The sequence below is a fragment of the Haematobia irritans genome, chromosome 5 (assembly GCF_050003625.1).
Source record: "Haematobia irritans isolate KBUSLIRL chromosome 5, ASM5000362v1, whole genome shotgun sequence".
NCBI classification, from domain to species: Eukaryota; Metazoa; Arthropoda; class Insecta; order Diptera; family Muscidae; genus Haematobia; species Haematobia irritans.
The window spans coordinates 166,062,052-166,083,651 of NC_134401.1; the positions used below are offsets into that span (position 1 = coordinate 166,062,052).

A 21,600-nucleotide genomic window follows, 5' to 3' on the forward strand; every position below is an offset into this window, starting at 1 on the left:
CACATTCATTCAAATCGAAATGTATCATAAGAGAAGGTACCACTCCAGAATCAGATATCAAAATAATTTGTCTAGTTTAAGCACCCTCGTCTACGTTGCCTGAAATTTTAAAGCCAAAAGTTGGGTGAATGCATGTAGCCAACTTGAGATGGATTGATTAATTTCTTCTAGAGTTTTAGTACTCAAAAATAAAACATTTTAATATTTTTTTAATATATATTTTTTATTTTCGAAAACATTCACATTGAAAAATTAAAATAGTTTCAAATTGTAATGTGAAGTTTATGGATGCATGAGTTATGTATGTGTGTGTGTGTTTTTTTTTTGTGTTCATCATCAACTATAAGTCATGGTCAATTAGTTACAAACAATATGGGTGTTTGTGTGTATGATTATTTTTGTAACGATTTAAAACTTAACATATTATTTATTCTTTAATATTGTATGGATTTTGTTAATTGTCTAAACAGTTAACAATAACAACAGACATGAAGAAACACCTAAGATGTATGTATAATGAATGATTGTAATTCAAAATCCTTTACTAGCAGCTTGAAATGTATTTCAAAATAATATTTTATTTTTTTTTTATTAAATTGTTTTGTTTTCCATTTTTTTTTTTTTTGCATTATGAACATGAATACATAATATTATTAGAACTAAATAATAACTACAATATCAATGTTTTTTCTTTGCTTATTTAGATTTTCAGCGAAATTAATGTTAATATAAAATTGTTTGAAAAAAATGAAACGAAAATAAATAAATAAAAATCAATGTATGTGTGTGTGATGAGAATGTATGTAGTGTATGAAATCGGTGGTGAATGCTTTAAAAACAATAATTACTGGGATCATTGGTTTACTTCTTTAGGAAATATAAGAAGTCCTGAGTAATTAACAACTTTTGATATGTTTAAAATAATAATTTAAACAAAATAATATTTACTTTTAGCAAAATACTAAATCAATGCTTAATTTTGTTTTTGAAGTCTAATAAGAAAGATTCATTCCAATAATACAAAAAAATATCAAGTTGTGTCCAAATTTAAAACCTCAAAAATAATGGGGACAGTGTGCATAACTAAAAACTATAAATTCTATAAAAATACATAAAGAAACAAGCTTTTGCAAATATTTGTAAGCCCTGGGTCGAGGCTATTCAAGCCTTTTGCTTTGTGCCTTATACAAATTTGTTTTGGTAAATATGTAGCTGAGCTCAGGCAATCTAATAAATCATAGGCATGTTGTATGGATGTTGGTGTTTGCTCGATTTTAATAAAGGCCTAAGCCACAGCATCGGTGGAGCATTCTTCTTCTACGGTAATGTACAAACCTTCTTCTTCATAGGCTGAATCGTGTTTGGCCAATATTCTAAGCAAAGGACGTAACTTAAGCCACCATTGACTCTTGGGTATACGTTGTCTGCAAAGAAAAAAATATTACTTTCTAAAAACCTCCATTAATTACTTAGATTACTTACTCAAAGTTAGTTTCAGCAATCAAATCAGCCAGAGGGGTAAATCTATATTGGCGTCTGACAATTCCCAAAAGTACAGCAGATTCTTTGTTAGTGCATTTTATAGAACCATCTGGCTGTTGGCTAGTTTTGAATTGTTCGGAGAACCAATCTACACATTTGGCAGCCATCTTAGTGCCCATATTACGATCAAATGGTGTTGGAGATCCACCTTGTTGCATGTGACCTAAAGGGATTTTAAACTTGTTAACTACAACCAAAAAAAAAACATTTTCCAGGACTTACCCAAAATATTCATACGGCAAGAGAAAAGACCTTTGCCTTCCTCAGAGTACAGACGATAAATGAAATCAGTATTGTAGTTCTCGGAAGCTTTTTCATTACGTAAAATCAAACCACGTTGCACACCTTCAGCCATTTTGGAAGCCATATGATAGACATCTTGTTGCAAGTCTTTAATGGAGAATTTCTCTTCAAAGATATAAGCGGCATCGGCACCACCTGCCAAACCAGCCAAAGTGGCCAAATAACCACAATAGCCTCCCATGGTCTCAATGACAAAGACACGGCGTTTGGTACCCTGAGCCGATTGACGAATGCGATCGCAAATTTCAGTAATCTCATTGAGACCAGTATCGCAACCCAATGAGAATTCAGTACCGGGGACATTGTTGGAAATAGTAGATGGAATTACAGCCAAAGGAATACAGAATTCAGGGAAGTTACCCCGTTGATCAGCGATTTGTCCGCAAGCATGATAAGCCTCAAAGCCACCAATAATCAAAAGACCTTGAATTTTGAACTCCTTAAGACGAGAAGCAATTTCATTGAATTTGCATTCGGGCAAAGTACGTTTGGTACCCAAAAAGGCTCCACCTTGGCCTACCCAACCGGTGACATCGGACCAACCCATTTCCTTAATATTACCAGCAATTAAACCTTCAATACCATCGTGTATACCGAAAACAGTATCGCCACGATAAATGCAATTACGCACAAAACTACGAACGGCAGCATTCATACCACAGGCAGGAGCACCAATGTGCATCACAGCCAAACGGAAACCCTAAAACAAAATGAAAAGAAAACCAATAAATATTGGATCGAACATCAATTCATTCAAAACAAACTCACTTGACCCTCATGCTTTGGTGGCTTCAAACGAGTCAACATTTTGTAGGTTTCCAAATTACGTTCAAAGGAACGACCACGTAGCTTCACAGCCAATTCCCAGTTTTTATCAGCCATGGCTATAAAAACAAAAATCAACAATAAATACAAAAAATAATATAAACAAAACAATTTCCGATCTTACCCTTGGCTACAGCCTGTGTACGTTCTACGCACTCCATTAAGGGTACACGTACAGTTTGATTACCATCCAAAGATACTACAACCGGTACAGTATCGGGTGTTGCTTCCATTAATGCAAGGGTAGCCTCGGCTCCCATACGGCAGCCCAAGACACGATCAAAAGCACTGGGATTACCACCACGTTGTACATGACCAAGAACAGTGATACGGGTATCCTGTTGTAATTTATCTACAACCACCTTTTTGATATCTTCAGCCGAAATAGGTTTGCCATCACGATCAATGGCACCTTCAGCAACAATAATAATGTTTAAGCGTTGACCAGCATTACGCTCCTGTTTTGTATTTAATATAAGAATTTACAAAAAATTGGCAAATTAATAAATGAATGGTAAATGGTCATGTTAATAACACAGACATCCACCAACCTTACGAAATGTTCAACTTAAGAGTGAATACAAATTCCAAAGCAAATAAAAATTATAAGTTGTTTTCAAATTTTATAGGAAAATGATATTGAAACCAAAATTGTTTTCGACATTTTTTGTAAAATGGGAAATTTGTCGGGATTAGTCAGCTTAAGTAACTGTTGTCCGATTTTCTCGTTGAAATGTCACCATACATAACCTAAGCAAGCAATAAACTTGGCTTCATATCATGTAAGGGCTTGGGCTAATTTAGGAATTTAATTTTGGATAACTTGATTTTACGAAAATATACATGATTTATGGGTGCAACAAAGAAAACTTGACTACTTTTTACTTTGGCTAAAATTATTTGTAAATAGGAATATTTTCGTAAACATAAAAAATGTTTTTTTTGGTAATTATCTAATATTTACGTTTATATGGAAATCATGTTAAAAAAATTCCAAATATAATCGAATTCTTTTAAAATTAATTTATTTATGGTTAACTTTAATACAAATTAAAACTCGAAACTGAAATTGAACAGTTCAATTATATTATAAATGTTTAGATGACATGAAATTTTAGCGATTATTTTATTTAGAGTAGTTTTGTGTGACTTATAAAAAATATTCGCCAATTCGATGATTTTAATACTTAAAATAGTCAAGCCCCCCACTACACAAATGCTCCAACTCTAACCGTTAGAATCTTGTGCCTATACAACATACATTACTATTATTCGCATTGCTTTATTTCTCTCTCTCTCTCTCTCTCTCTATTTCTCTTGCCTTCAATGCTATTCTGATTACTCTCAAACTGTTGTCCCCATACCAGCATAACAAAAGCCACAACCAACCAAACAAGAGCTATTTTATTAAAGCAAATACAAAACAATCATCAACATTTATTTTGAAATGTATCTCCACTAAAATCTAATCAAATTAGAAAATTAAAGCTATTCACTATATCTGACTGAAAAATTGGTACATTCGATAACAGCTTGCCTTACACACACGGGTTTTCACATTTATCTTCTCTCAGTAATGTTTTTCTTCTCTGAATCTCTCAGCAATCTTGGTGACATTTCAAAGAGGTAATGTGAAAGGCCTTTCAAACTACCTTATAAAAAGAGGTCCAATTGTCATTAAGCTAAAAATGAGCAGCAGGTTTGGGGATTTTCATCTGTGTATGGGGACAACATTTTTAAATTGGGGACTTGGGGATTTGATGGGGACTCTCTAGAAATTTGGGGATTTTTCGAAATCTGTTCAGTATTATAAAACATTTAGTTATGATTTACATGAAATATTGTTGTCTACATTCACAGAAACAAATTTCACGAACATTTTGTCAATTAAAATTAATTAATTGAGTTTAAAAAAAAATATTCAATTAAAAATTTAATTGATTCAACAAATTTTTTATTTGAAACTAAAATCAGTCACAAAAATTAATAGTATCAATTAATTGTTTAATTGTATCAATTAATTTTTTATAAATTAATGTTTCTTCAAGCTCGAGGTCTTGTTTTTAAATATTTTATTTATTGTTCCCAATATTTCACGATTTCGATTTTGAATCGCTTCCTCTATAAATCTATTGTAGACCCCTGAGGAAGCGATTCAAAATCGAAATTGCAAAATATTGGGAACAATAAATAAAATATTTAAAAACAAGACCTAGAGCTTGAAGAAACAATAATTTATAATTCTAACAAAAGGTCGACCAAAAATCAAATAAAAACTAATAATTAATTTTTTATTTGACATTCAATTAATTTTTTAATTAATACTATCATTTCTGTGATTGAAGACATTTCAATTAAAAAATTAATTGGATCAATTAATTTCGTGATTGAATCAGAAAAAAAATGTGTGTGTTCTTAAAAAATACATAGATAAAAAGTGAATACAAATTTAAACCTCTTTATACATTATTGATATAAATATTTCTAATAAAATCTTGTAACGCATGTGCCCACAAAATGGACCCAAGGGCCTAAGTGCTAGTTCTCACGTTACTCTATTTGGCCATGATATTTTTATACTATTGTGAAATCATTTCTTGAGGGATTCGGTTCTGAATGTTTTCACCTTTTCTGCGTATGTCCCTGATTTGGACTATATATTCCATAAATATAGATTTGATGAAGATGGTTCATCGATTGATTTCCCATTTTCTTTTGTCAATAATAAATGTATAGATAAATATAAACTTTAAAGAAATATGTTTATTTTTTTTTTACTATTTTTCTGCAAATAAAAATCGATTTATTTTACAGAAAAAAAACAGGAACAGGAAACAGGAAACAGGAATTTTAAATAAATATTTTCTTTTAATATAATATAAAAAAAATTATATGAATCCTGTGAATTGTTTTTCACTCTTGAGTTGAACAATAACTTAACTAAAAATCAATTGGACTAATATTAAAAGTAATGTTTTGTGAAAAAATACGCTAATGTGTATCTATGACCAGGAAGCATATATGTGTACGTAAGTATATGTTTACCAAAATGTTTGTGTACAAATGAATATTACAATAATGTTTATTTACACATGTTTTTACAGTGATCCACACATGCATAATAATTTCCAATTGTATTAAACTGAACAATTATTATGTATAGATCACTATGTATTCTATGAGTTTTTGCTACAATGGAAGAATGCGGAACCAACACCAAAATGAAGTGAATGAAAAAGCAAATAATTATGAAAAAGCATATACATTTAAACCAATTAGAAAAAATTTAGAAAAACTACCATGGATCCAAAATAATATACTTGATGTTGAACTTAAAATATAATACATGCTAAAAATATTCGTATACACACTCTGACGATAACCCATGTTAGCTAGACATCCTATATCGTCGAACAATATGTTATAATCTCAAAAACTCTCAACATTATTTCTAAAACTATATATACAAGTGGAAAAATAACGAGACATATAACAATTTATAGGACATAAATGGATTTCCCAATAGATTTTCAAATTCAAATAACTTTCAAAAATTTCCAGCCACGCTTTATACAATTTTGATTTATTTTGACCGTCTCTAACCTTAACTATTTTTTTACACAATTGTTCTTTCCAATTACTTGAAGCGGGCTGCTCTGGTAAAAATATGTAATCCGATTCCGAGGCCATGCCAGCTTGAAGGGCTAGATAACTAAAATAAAGTTTCAATATTACAAAAATATATAACACTCATTGTTAGTCACTGCGAAAAACAGGCATTTTTCTATGAAGTCTTTAAATGGTATGTTAGGTGATATGGTTGTCTTGACATTTATTTCAAATGAGGATTATTGGAATACCCTGCATTACATACATATATAAAAAAGTTTAATTCGGCCACATAAAAAGTATATATGTATGTTTAAGGTCGATTCCGTCAAACTTAATATGAGCAATTTTGGCTTTTTATTTTTTACTGTCCTGTAACCCTGTGTAAGAAATTTTATCTAAAATTCATTTTTTATTCCGGCTATAAAAAAGCAGGAAAATAATTCTTTTGACACCTTCGATACCATGATAACATTTATGTCCATTTCGATATACAACTATTTTGTCTGCATACAATTAACCGGAAATAATGTTATGGTATTACAATAATTGTAATATTGAGATGTTCATGTATTGGTGTGGGTAGTGCTGACTGTGAAAATGAATAGTGCAATATGGCTCTAGCAATAATTGGTGAATGATATTGAAAACACTTAAAAGCAATTTGAACAAGATTTGCAATCTGGACAAACAAAAAAAAAAACAACGATAATAACAGCCCAAAAACATAAACCAAAAATTGCAAAAACCTTTTCGCATTTTTTGCAAAAGTTTAAATTACAAAAATTGATTGATGCATTAACAATAACAACTAAAATTTGGATAATGGCTAAGAAGCGTGTAACCGTCTCTTCTAATTATTTCTTGTATATAATTCCTTGCCTGAATCAATTGATTGCAAAGGCTTTCGGGCCAATCAGATTTTGGTGGAGCTTCAGGAATGAAAATAAAATCAGCTTCACATGATAAACCAGCTACAAGAGCCAAATAACTGTAAAAGAAATTTTAAGGGAGACACAAAGAAAAAAACGTTAAAGAGGTGAAAAACAAAGACGAACAAGAAAGTTTGAACGAAGAAATTTTTAATAGACAATTTCATAGCGATTTTATGTACATAGAAATTATCAATGGAACGTATACAACAAAAAAGTTGTACGAAAAAAAATGCGGAATCACATTAAAAGAACGCTCGAACTTGAACTCGAACCCTACACAAACCTTCAAACCTATTAATATATGGAATTTTAATAAAATATGGGTCACTTCATAAATAAAAGCATTACATAAACTATAATACAAAGTCCTATAACTAACTTAAATACCTAATATATTTAAAGCCAATTTGTAATAGCATTTATTTGTAATTCTATAATAATAATAATCAATTCCTTGTGCATAGTTTCTTTTCTAAACTATAAGTGATGGATACCAAAGCCATATGGGATCACTAGGTAATGGATAACAATAAATCAAGCTTTTTCTTTTTTTTAATAAATTTCAAAAAATTTTTTCGTAAAGTATATGCTTTGAAAATATGAATGAAAAAAAATAGTAGAGATTATTTGAAATTTACGAGAAGTAGAAAAACACAATTTTTTCCTTGCCTGTATCAATTTGTCACAAAGTTTATCTGGCCAATCACTTGGTGGTGGTGATTCTGGGCAAAAGACATAATCAGCCTCTGATACAATACCAGTAACTACGGGTAAATAACTATTGTAAAAGTGTTAATTATTTGAAGAAAAAAAGGCTCGGGGGGAAGTTGTAATCATTTTGATTATGTTGCAAAACGAGATGAGGATAATATTTTTAAAGCCAATTCGTTTTGGAGGAAATTCTCTTGGGAGGGGAAGTGACAACCAATTTCTTTTGTATGATTTAGAATATTTACGCCATTTTGTGTTTAGTGGGGAGGGGGGTATATAAAGGAATAATTTCCGCAAATTGTATAAGGGACCCTAATTATAAAGCTTCTTATTTTAATTCATAATATTAATATTTATAAACTTGGAATTCACAATTCACAAAGTCTTACCCGCAATGTCTACCCATAACTTCCATAATAAATGTACGCTGATGGGAATAGGCAGTACTAACAATAGCATCAATAGCTTCAATAATACGATGTAGGGCAGAATCGGTACCAATGGTCATGTCAGTACCACAGAAATCATTATCAATGGAGCCAACCTGTAAAATTTATTTAGTTTTTAAATGTTTATCATATCATTATAGTATTTGCTTCTTACCATGCCCACAATATGCAAGACATCATGTTTCTTTCTCTGTTCCTCTGTTATTTGACCATTCTTAAGAAGTTCATCTATCAAGGAAGTCCATTCTTGACGGAATAAATTTGCACCAGTGAGTGAACCATCACCACCAATGACAACCAAATTTGAAATGCCTTTTTGGATGAGATTATTGGCAGCCTTCAAGCGTCCAGCACGTTGTTTGAAATCCATGCATCTGGCAGAGCCAATAACTGTACCACCACGATGAATAATCGATGATACCGAAGCCCAGTTGGCTTCAACGATATTGTCACCGCCATCTACCATACCTTGGTAACCTTCACGAATGAAATAAGCCTAAAAAAAGAAGAAAAAAAAATTAAAATATTTATTAAGAAATTTTTAGAACAAAAAAATACATAGCGTCTGGAGAGATTATTTAATTATTACAAGTTCACATCAAAGACAAAACACGTAGGAAGATGGGAAATTGGCTACAGAGCACACAGGCTACGGTGTTAGGTCCATACAGGCTACGGTGTTAGGTCCATACTTTTCGTTTATCGAACCAAACGCGTATACGACAAGTATTGACATAGCATTAAAATGCAATTAAAAAGAAATTAAGTGCAGGAAATAAATTTTCATAAAGGGGAAAATGCAATGTGTTTGTTGTTGCCTAAAATTTAACATTTTCATTAAGTAAATTAAGTTTTTCATTTAAAAAATAAAAACGAAAAACAAATAAAAAAAATTACAAACATGTATGGAACTAACACCGTCAATGCAACATTTAGTGTGACGTATGTCAATTTCCCATCTTCCTACGTATATTGTCGTTGGTTCACATGTACATAGTTATGAATTTGTTTAAAAATAGGTAAATCGTACAGCGAAATCATGATTTTGGAACCTTTGTATGGTGGTTCTGTAAGTGTAGTTCGACAGTCAATGAAACAGGGATTTGCTGGTACGCACCGCATATCGAAAACGGTGGATAAAAAGTTCACCGGACAGTACCATGCCATCATTCATCCACCACCATGGTAAAAATTCTCTTGCAATTTCAGGTCGAACGTACCGTATTAGGGAGCCACCGTGGTGCAATGGTAAGCATGCCCGCCCGAGTTCGATTCCTGCTTCGAGCGAACACCAAAAACTCTTTTAGCGGTGGATTATCCCACCTCAGTACTACTGATAAGAGAGAAGTTCACCACTGTGGTATCACAATGGACTGAATAGTCTAAGTGAGCCTGATACATCGGGCTGCCACCTAACCTAACCTACCGTATTATCCCGATCTTCCCCCGAGCGACTTCTTATTGTTTCACAATTTTAAAAATTTACTCGGTAGGAAAATACATCAGTAAAATGAGAAGGAATGATAATCACCAGGGCAAAGCAGTTACAAGTTGAAAGATCGGTATGCCAAGGGTGAAAAAATGTCTATTTTTTCCTAAACGTTTGTTTTTGTATGCAAATTACTTATAGGACCATTCTCGTACATATGAAAATAGTGGGAAAATTTTATTGGACCAATGTAGTTGACTTTTAGGAATTTCAAAAGGTATCATAAAGGAGTCCGTTCGTACTCGGCTATAAAAAGGAGGTCCCTTGTCATTGAGCTTAACATAGAATCGGGTAGCACTAAGTAATAAGAGAGAAGTTCACCACTGTGGTATCACAATGGACTGAATAGTCTAAGTGAGCCTGAAATATGGGGCTGCCACTATACCTAACCTAACCTATCATAAAGGATGGTTTTGGGCCAAATTTAAATAAGACCGGTTTAATGATTTTTTTTTTGCTAAAAGCTGGATCGAAATTTTGAAAATAAACATATTTTATTTATTTATTTATTTATTTATTTTATTTTATTTATTTCAAGGCCAATACATTAATATTATATATTTTTTACTTAACTCGTTTTGTTTGTTATTGTTGGCTTCTCTTCAATCGTTATTGTTGTTTTTGATCTCAGCTTAAAGCCATGCATTGACTAAACTACAAGTGTAGCTTAACCAACAGAGGAAAAGTATGCTTGGCAAATTTATTTGGGCAAAGCCCTATAGACTGCAAGATGGTTGGATGTACAGCTGTTTCGGAATTACCACATTCCTCATCAGCATCCTCTACTTGCAGCAAAACTATCAACCAATTATCAGAATAAATTCGGGTAATTCACTCAACCCAAAGTGAACTACACTTGAACCTCCCGAAAAAGGGTTTGATAGTCGGCTACTGCCTAAACAAATTTGCAAGCATATCTCTTTTCCTTTGCCAAACTCAAATCATCGATTTGAATGTATATGGCTGGGTTTGTTTTTGAGCGTGATTCCTCCATCTTCATTCGTTTTGTTTGTTATTATTGGCTTCTCTTCAATCGTTATTGTTGTTTTTGATCTCAGCTTAAAGCCATGCATTGACTAAACTACAAGTGTAGCTTAACCAACAGAGGAAAAGTATGCTTGTAAAATTTATTTGACAAGCATAGTTGATAGATATAAAAAACATAACATGTTTAAAGGAATTTTAAAATCATGAAATATAAGCGGCTCCCCAGCCATATATCAAGTTTTTTTGTTTTATACTTTTTTTTTCTTTTGTAATGCCCAGCCAGTAACAATGCTCTTATACATATAAGAATAATGACCAATAGTCTAATTATGAGAAAAATGGTCAGTAACCATACGACGAAATTGTCCATACGAATGTGAAAATGAACGCAATTCTTGTGGCAGTGTATTCCATATTCTAGTCAGCCGAACCTGAAAAGATCGTTCATAGAATTGAGAGGACATCAACGGAACTAACAGTTGAGTATTTCTGGTTGTTCTACAAAAGACAAAATTTTCACGTAATAATGGCGGCACCCCAGTTTTCATGATCTTGTAGAATGATACTAACATGTGAACATCAGGAAGATATTTGAACGCAAATCCTAAAAAAGATATGGCGTGCTGAGATACGTGATCATAACGTCGCAAATTATACACATACCTAACTACAGTATTGAAAATGCGCTGAAGCTTTGAAAAATTTGTAGCTGTAGTTCCAAATACCACCTCAATTCCATAAAGAATAGGAGACATAAGTAATGCCCAAGCAATCCTAGACCGAATATGTTGTGGATGAAAGATGTTAGTCGAGTTAACCCTACGCAGAGTAACTATGACCTTAGAAGTTATGTAGTTGATATGCGAAGAAAAGTCCAGCCTGTTGTCCAGTATTACCCCAAGACATCGCATCTCATCAAGAACATCAACTCTCATTCCCCTAAGAAAAATGTCAAGTTCGGGCAAATCATGTCTCTGAGGTCCAAAAAACATAACTTTACTTTTCGAAGCATTAATCAATAATTCGTTGTCAGCTAGCCAAGAGTCAATATTCTCTAAGGTCGTGTTAACGGTCCCAGTCAAAGTACTGATATCGCTACCAAAGAAGACAATGTGGATATCGTCCGCATATAGATAGGGAATGCTATTAGGACCTATAATCCTGCCAACTACACCATTTATATATAAGTTGAATTTCGATCCGTCGATTTTCAACATTATTTTATCCTTTTTTTGGCAAAAGTAGATTTACGGCTTTTGTATTTCAAAGTATCACTGTATTTAAACATATTATTGCCGTGGGCGTGTCTGAGTATCGTTTTTTTCCTTTGGGAGAGTGAGCGTCTTCTAGTATCACAAATGTCATGCGCAGCGTTCGAGATTAAAATTTGTTCACAGGGACATCTATGTAAACAAATACATTAACTATTTTTGCATCTTAACTTCTTGCCCAGTGTCTGTAGTTTGTTCAATAAATCGAATATATCATTCAATTTATTCAATTATCAAGAAATTTTCAATGAAAATTCAATAACAATTCATTCGTTTAGATCTCTCAAGTGTCATATTGAAACAATTTAATTGAATCTAATTTAATTAAGTTAGAAAATAAATTATCAATTGTTATAAACCATAACAACAATATTTCCAAAAAATACTTTAGTTGACATTGAAAGACATTGAAGAATCTCAGAAGGTTGAAGATAGTGAGAGTTAAGAAAGCTAACATAGAACAAATTAACTTGTACTTCAATGCTATAGAAAATGTTTACGAAAAATTCTTTTTTTTTTAAGATAAAATAGCACACTGACAATATCTAACAATCAGTATCTCTAGATCTTATAGGCATTTATTACCTGCGTTTGGCAATACTATAATGTTTGCCTTATAAAAAGGGATTTCAAATCCACTTTTAGTAGATTTCAAGCTTAATGTGAATGGTCTATTGGTATAATTTTGAAAAATATTTAAATTTTCCACTCATCTTAATATTTGACTCAAGAATTACAATCGTATTGTGCATATTTATCATGCCGACCTTATTAATCATCAAAATTGTTGTGTGAGCACCTTCAAATTTTTTATAGACAGCTATATTACATCGCACAAGTCACTGGCCTCTTAACATTGTCTAAGAAATTTTCAATATGTAAAACTGTATATTGACTAAAAATAGTGGGTAATATGCCAATGTCCTCTTAATTAACAGAAATGTCTCAATATGTAAAATTTTATTCGAGATAAATTACATACATATATGTGGTCGTGAAAAATATTCGAATACCTCAAACATGACCTTCATGTTACAATATCTATAAGGGCGTTTCTTTTTTTTTAATTTTCAAATATACCCAACAACAACTAGCTAATATTTGTTGTTGACCTGTCGACAAAATTTAGCCACACCATTATAAAATACAACTTTTGTAATTGAAAAATAACAATAATCAACGATAACATAGCTAATGGTGGAATAGATTAGCATCGTTTCATTTAATCGCCGTATGTGGCTCACGTCCACTTTATAATAAAATTGATTTGAAAGTGCATACAGTAAAAGAAGACTTTCTTTGAAATGTGTTTGACCACTATGACCTTACAGAAGTCATGGAAATATATCTAAAACATACGATAATGCAGTTGATGTAAGCTTAAATTAAAAAAAAAAACCTGAACGCTTGAAACTAACGATGTTTATTTGTTTACGCAGTCGAGGGCCTCATTATATGCTCTCATAAATTAAAATGACAAGAAAATATGCAGCAAAGATTGTAGAGGAAAAATGGTAGACATTCAATTATTTGTATTAATTAATTAACTTCTTGTAAAGTGCAGTTTTTTAAAATTAAAAAAAAATCCATGACTATACGGCCTGAACAAATCTTGGAAACATATTATCGACATTTTTAAAATTTTGAAAAAAGCTGAATATCAACTTTTTCCAATAGCAATAAGAAAATATTTAAAAATACGATGATGATGCATTTGATATTACCTTTAAAAAACGAAATCACTTGAAACTGAAGATGTTTGTTTGTTTAGTTGACGGTCGCATAAATATAGTATGCTCTCATACAGGGGTTTACATTGCATTCATAAGTGCAGTTAATAAGTAAATAGAAAATACTGCACGAAAAATTTTGAAAGCGGGGATTGTAATTAGAAATAATTTAAATATTCCAATATTCAAAACAAGGCATATACTTGAATAATATTTGAAGTAATGCTTACCAAAGATTATAGATTTGAGGAAGATAGGAAATTGGCTTGCGTCATACCAAATGTTGAATTTACCACATTAGTTTAATACATGTTTGTAATCTTTTAGTTGTTTTTCGTTTTTATTTTTTAAATGAAAAATTTAATTTTCTTAATGAAACAATGTTAAATTTTAGGCAACAACAACAAAAAATTAAATTTTCCCCTTTATGGAAATTTATTTCGTGCACTTAATTTCTTTTTATTTGCGCGTTTGGTTCGAGTATTAAACTAAACTGGTAAATGGTTCGATCTCCCCAGTAGCTAATTTCCTATCTTCCTACAATTTATAATCTTTGATGCTTACCATCAATTATGAGGACCATTTATTTCGATACTATTCTGTCATAAATTTAAAACAAATTGAATATTTCAAAATCTTTGGTATAAAATAATTTTATTTTGAATTTTTATTATTATTTGTCGCAATTGTCGTAAAGGGTAAAAGCTACAATGTATGCCCATTTTGAAGATGCCTCAAAAATAGAAAAAATAAATTCTTGTAGATGGGAAGAAACCTGAATATTTAATTTAATGATATATAATAATAGTTTGAAGAAATACTGCATAGTATTTGGTAGGGGGAGATGACAAACCCATAAAACCCCTTTAGCTACGCCTATGCTATTCAGCAAATATCGACAATCAAAGTTCTGCTCAAATGAAAAAAAAATTTAATTACCTGATGGCTTGAAACTACCTTCCAAAATATGCCATTATTCCTGATTAAAATTAAGAATTGTAATCAGTATCAAAACGTAAAATGATCCTCCTTTTTTAAAATTGTGAGTTTTTGAATTTGCAATATTTATAAAAAAATCAACTTTATTTTCTGGAAAATTTTCTATTTTTTTACAAGGTAAATTGACTTTTCAACATATTTTGAATTTAATTTTAATAAAATTTTGACAAAAATGAAAAAATGAGCAAATATATGAAACAAAATGGCTACCGATATTACTATAAAATGCCTATCAATATTACTAAAAAACTACGACGGTGGTTCCAGTGCATATACACATAATTTTTTTTCTGATTCAACCACGAAATTAATTGACCCAATTAATTTTTTAACTGAAATGTCTTCAACTAATATTTTTCAAAAATCAATTAAGACTTTAATTGGAAAAATTTTCCCAAAAATAGTTTCTGTGTATATAGAGTTCAAAGAATAAAGTTGAAAGTCGGGCGGGGCCGACTATATCATACCCTAAACCACCCCTGCTGAATTAGTAAACATAAGCATTTGTGGGGTATCATTAGTATAGGTTTTGGTGAACATAAAGGAGGGTACGGGTACATGTTTATGGGTGGCTTGTCACAATCTGATCAGAAATGTCTAATATTAGGACCAAAAGAGTTAGTATGTCACTAATATTGAGTCCATTATTAAAAAAAGAGGAAATCGGTCAATTAGTTGTGGGTAATAAATCCAAATTTCTCCAAATAGGGCAATAGATTTAGTTAAGGGCTACATGTAAGTCTAAATACGATCAGCTAGTACATCAAAATTTGAAATTTGAATATCATAGGTTAATAAATAAGAGTATTATGGCCAAATATGACAAAATCGAGCAATGCATATATATGGGACCTATATCTAAATCTGAACCAATTTTCATAATATTTTGCAGGTATGATTGATACCACAAAAGGTCACTTTGCGTAAAATTTGAGTACGATCAGTTAATAAATGAGGCGCCTATTGTCAAATATACGGTTATTAGGGGCAAAATTTTCAAAATTTGGCGATACATATATATGGGAGCTATATCTAAATTTGAACCGATTTCGATGAAATTTTGCACATACTATAGAAGATTACTATAGAAGATTACATTTAGCCAACTTTGAGTACGATCGGTTGATAAATACAAGTTTTACGGCCAAATTTGACCAAATCGGGCGTTACATATATATGGGAGCTATATCTAAATCTGAACCGATTTCGATGAAATTGCGCACATACAGTTAGAGGTATAGAAGATTATATTTAGCCAACTTTGAGTAAGATCGGCTGATAAATAAGGGTTTTACGGCCAAATTTGGCAAAATCGGGCGATACATATATATGGGAGCTATATCTAAATCTGAACCAATTTCGATTATTTTTGGCACATATTGTCAGTACCATAAAATATTAGAGTAAGCCAAGTTTGAGTAAGATCGCGTAATAAATAAGGTTTTTATGGCCAAATTTGGGAAAATCGGGCGATACATATATATGGGAGCTATATATAAATCTGAACCGATTTCGATGAAATTTTGCAGACTTAAAGGGTGATGAAAAAGTTGGAGCAACTGCAGTTTATGGGCCCCTCACCGAATTGCTTAAAATTAATATATGTTGTGTCATTCGATTAGCTGATTCCAACAAAGTGACCCATACCCGGGGGAAGTACCCGGGTCTTGAGATATAGCCCTCCAAAGGGTCAATAAAAACTTGATATATCTCTTTTGTTTTTTGCCCAAGCGTGACAAATTTGGTATATATATATATTTGGTATATATATATATTTGGTATATATATATATATATATATATATATATATATATATATATATATATATATATATATATATATATATATATATATATATATATATATATATATATATATATATATATATATATATATATATATATATATATATATATATATATATATATATATATATATATATATATATATATATATATATATATATATATATATATATATATATATATATATTTTTTTTTTTTTAATTTAATTTAGTTTGGGAGATAAAAATAAAAAAAGAAAATTTTTACCCAAATTTTTTGTTTTTTTCCTTATATCTCAAAAACGCTTCGATTATACCCTAACATTATTTATATATAGATTGAAAGCCTATATTCTGGCGTTTTGATTGATGTACAACATGTATTTATAGGTCCACTTTTAGTAAAGTTATGAAATTTTTATTCTGAGTAGAAGAAGTTTTATTACTGAAATAATTTTTGTATGTTATAAGTATTAACCCAAAGGAGGAGAGTAGCCGGCCTTCGGCCGGGGTTTAAGACTTTCTCCTATGGACAGAGTCCAAAGTGGGCTAACGCAGACCCAAGGGGGGAAAGTAGCCGGCCTTCGGCCGGGGTTTAAGACTTTCTCCTATGGACAGAGTCCAAAGTGGGCTAACGCAGACCCAAGGGGGGAAAGTAGCCGGCCTTCGGCCGGGGTTTAAGACTTTCTCCTATGGACAGAGTCCAAAGTGGGCTAACGCTTGCCCAAGGGGGGAAAGTAGCCGGCCTTCGGCCGGGGTTTAAGACTTTCTCCTATGGACAGAGTCCAAAGTGGGCTAACGCTTGCCCAAGGGGGGAAATGTAGCCGGCCTTCGGCCGGGCTTTAAGACTTTCTCCTATGGACAGAGTCCAAAGTTGGCTAACGCAAACATAAGGGGAGAAATATTTCAGTAATAATACATTTTTCTTTTTCTTCTCAGAATAAAAACTCCATAACTTTGCTAAAAGTGGACTTATAAAGACATGTTGTACATCAATCGAAAGGCCAGAATATAGGCTGTCAATCTATGTGTAAAACATGTTAGGGTATAATCGAAGACTTTTTGAGATATAACGAAAATAACAAAAAATAGGGTAAAAATTTTATTTTTTTATTTATATTTCCCAAACTAAATTACATATTAGAAAAATATTTTTTGCGTATAAAAGTGCATTGAATAAGCTTTCATATGATACCAAGTTTGTCTAGATTGGACAAAAAACAAAAGAGATATATCAAGTTTTTATTGACCCTTTGAAGGGCTATATCTCAAGACCCGGGTACTTCCCCCGGGTATGGGTCACTTTGTTGGAATCAGCTCACCGAATGACACAACATATATTAATTTTAAACAATTCGGTGAGGGGCCCATAAACTGCAGTTGAGCCAAAAAGTTTACTATGTGCAAAATTTGATGACGATCGGTTTGTAAAAAAGCGCAACGTGACTCCATTTGTCGAAATCGGGCGATACATATATATGGGAGCTATATCTAAATTTGATCCGATTTCTTCCAAATTCAATAGCGTTCATCCTTGTGCCCAAAAAACACCCTGTTCCAAATTTCATCCAAATCGGTTAATAATTGCGACCGGAATCCTGTGAACAACAACAGATACATGGACAGACGGACGGACAGACACCAAGCGCTAGATCGACTCAGGAGGTGATTCTGAGTCGATCGGTATATATTTTATGGGGTCTAAAATCAATATTTCTGGTAGGCACATTTTTTGGCCGATCAAACTTATTATACCCCGACCACTATGTGGTTTAGGGTATAAAAATACACTTTCCAAAATGTTACTTTTTATAGCCCGTGTAAAAATTTGTGGATCTAATTAGATTTGATTAATCTCAATATTGGCCACTTTAGATCGAAGCAGATTTGCCCACATATGATGAGACAGAATTAAATATAATTATATATAATTCCACATATGACGAGTTCTAACATCAGATCCATAGGGATAGATATAATTATATATAAGACATTAGATCTAGGCCAATATTGAGATCAGATCAGATCTAATTCCATAGTAATTCAATATGATTAGATCTTACCATTTTTCGGTTCTATTCATATCTAGTTGTATCAAATTAGATCCCTCAATTTTTACTCGGAAGGCTAAATTAATTTTCGGATCACCTTCTTATTTTTGTGTCTGATTCCGTATGACCGATAGTTTACATGCTGAAAAGTTATGCTAAAATTGTATCTTGTGTTAAATTTGAAAATATCATTTATCCATAATGAGTGTGCCAAGGACATAATCGAGTAATTGAAGGGTAAAGAAATCATCGAATTATGTTTATAACCAAAACCACTAGGTGGTCGGAGTTGTTATGATGGCGAATGTCCAATAGAATAACCAAGCAAATATAGCTCCTAATGAGTTCAATATCTCTTGTTTGTTCGTTTATTTATTATTAATGGATCGTGGTATGATAGGGAAGATTGTAAGTAGTAACAATACAGCGCTTTTTGCGTGAGTGTCCTTTTTATAGCCTTACATTATTGTAGATGGAAATGGATTAGATTAAGTATAGTTACGGGTTATGATAGGCTAACATATACTATTCAGTCCATAGACCTGGATTTCATATAGCCCATTAGTTGTTTTTAAGGTAGAATTTACATTTCTTATCCGTTCTTCCAGAAAAATGGGTACTGATGTAACACTCTGATGCAAAAGTGCACGCTATTGGATTTGAAAAAAAAAATTTGTTCAAATTGAGATATAGGTCAAATATTACCTATAAATAAATATGACCACACGCAACCCACTTATTAATAGATCTTATTCAACTTTGGTGGAAATTAATTCTATGCTGAATAAACCGATTTTGTTTTCGTATCGATTCAAAGATTACATGATATCAAATATAACAAGGAATGACCTTTTTATTAGTCATAAAATTTGAGTATATCAGTCAACTTGATAAAGCTTGTAGCTTTAATTTGATTTAATTTTATGAACTTAGTACTCATGTCAAGATCACCAAATTCATAACATCTAAATGTGTGGTAGGTGCAAAATACAATATGCACTTGTGTTTTCACCTCCCCATATAAACAATAAATACTCTGTCAAAGGTAGCGGTTCGCTGATCTGTCCGCAGTGAAACAAGCAAATACTTTCACCGGTTGCATTGCTGTCATTAAACGATAAGAAGGAAGATATGAAATGCAATTCGTTGAAGAATTGTGTAAACAAAACAAAGAATGTGTAATACAATGGGTTCTCTTTTAAATGTACACACACAGTGCGGGACCCTGCAAAATGGTTGAGGGGGGATGCACGTCACCAATAAAAGTTCATGTAATTACACACTAGACATCTGCTGTTTTTTATTTCTCAAAGATTTTGGCACACACCAAATATATTCTTTCGAAAGGAAAAATAAAAAAAGAGAAATCCCATCCCAAAATAGAATTGAATGTCAACTAAGAAAAATTAATTGGAGAGTTCATTCATAATTAGCCTTGAAAAAATCTAATAAAAAATTATAGCTCAATAAATTGAGGGTTACGCGCGACAAGAAAGTTCAAGATGACTTATATGTACATACCTTGCATCCTAAATAGATGGCCATACGAACACAAGCACGGACAGCAGCATTCATGCCCTGTGAGTCGCCTCCACTGGTGAACACGGCCAACCCTTTTCCCTTATGGGCTCCACGTTCAATAAAACGTTGGTTGATTTTTGTCGAAGACATTTTTGCTGTTTTTTCTATTGATTTAAAATGATATTTAACAAAATTTAAAATTAGTTTTGTAACAACGGTTTTTTCTTCTTCACGCACACACACACTCACGCACTTTATGTATACTCAAGAAAAACTACCGTTGAAAAATTGTGGATTTTTTTCTAATACCACTAAAATCCCAAAAGTAATTTTAAAGATTTGAGTACTCAGACACGAATTGTGAGAAGGACTTTAATGGACTTGCCTACTTTTACTTAAATTGATTAGCTCCCGAGAAAATAATTTCCACCGTTTCCGAACAGCGGAAATATGTGTTTAGCTTATAACTGAGAAGGTGACACTCTCAAGAGATTTTGACATTCCAAGGTGACCTTTGTCGGTTTGTTGTGAATATTTGACAGCCGATATTGAGAATGAGAATTGCCAGCTGATTACTACACCAGCTGGTCCAGAGTTGCATTGCCAACACTTATTAATAGGATATACACACTGCCTTGAAATAGGTAATTGATATAAGTATAATTGGTTACACGTTTAATGTTACGAAAATATTGCGAATTCGGCTAAACTCTAGTTTAGCTATACCTCTCAGATTTCTTCCAAAACTTCATAGATGGTAAAACTCTAAGAGTAGATTACAACAATTTTTTATTCCTGGCGGCTGTAACCTGGTAACCGGTTATTCGGTTCTAAAGTTTAAGTAAATAATCGTTAATAAACTCGGTTCTGATAAACCGATTACTTTGAAATATACATCTCTAGCAAGCTAATGATAACCCCTTTCAAATTATGCATAAATCGATCTATTCGATATATCCGTTCCGGATATACAGATGAAAACGTGTTTTTTGGAACCGGTTTTTTTTACAAAACATCTCAAAACTCAAGAACTACTCGATATAAAGGTGCTAATTAACTCATTCTATTTTGTAGCTAACATTTATACCTATCCTTCATAGTTAAATTTAGGCGGATATCACCACTAAAACCGTAGATATTAACCGGTTTATATTCATATCCGGTTTACAAAGAAAATTTAAAAAAATTTTCAAAAAAATCGCGCGATTTTTTTTTATTAACGATTATTTACTTATACTTTAGGCTCGAATAACCGGTTACGACCGCAAACCGGTTACTTGCTATTTCGACATAAAATTTAATTCTCTATCGACCCAAAAAACAAACAAAAATTTGAGTGGTACAGCTAGAGTTTCTCCGGTATTCGCTACCTTAAAAATTGCTCAATTACTTAAT

The 21,600-nt window shown here is 32.0% G+C and overlaps 1 protein-coding gene across 6 annotated transcripts; it reads right to left on the reverse strand.

Annotated features, from left to right (window-relative positions):
- Positions 1-204: 204 nt before the first annotated feature.
- Pfk (ATP-dependent 6-phosphofructokinase) lies at positions 205-20,728 on the reverse strand. Of its 6 annotated transcripts, none has more exons than XM_075313594.1 (10): positions 20,595-20,728; positions 20,206-20,369; positions 8,529-8,870; positions 8,315-8,469; positions 7,884-7,992; positions 2,795-3,128; positions 2,614-2,729; positions 1,765-2,545; positions 1,483-1,705; positions 205-1,424 (listed from the first exon to the last, which is right to left on the reverse strand). In XM_075313594.1, the coding sequence occupies exons 2-10, from the start codon at positions 20,353-20,355 to the stop codon at positions 1,286-1,288; spliced, it is 2,349 nt and encodes a 782-aa protein (XP_075169709.1). In that variant the 5' UTR covers positions 20,356-20,369; positions 20,595-20,728; the 3' UTR covers positions 205-1,285. The 6 variants fall into 6 exon arrangements, with proteins under 6 accessions (XP_075169709.1, XP_075169708.1, XP_075169711.1 ...); XM_075313593.1 differs by having other exon boundaries at positions 20,591-20,719; XM_075313596.1 differs by lacking the exon at positions 7,884-7,992 and adding an exon at positions 6,274-6,382 and having other exon boundaries at positions 20,459-20,688.
- Positions 20,729-21,600: the final 872 nt, after the last annotated feature.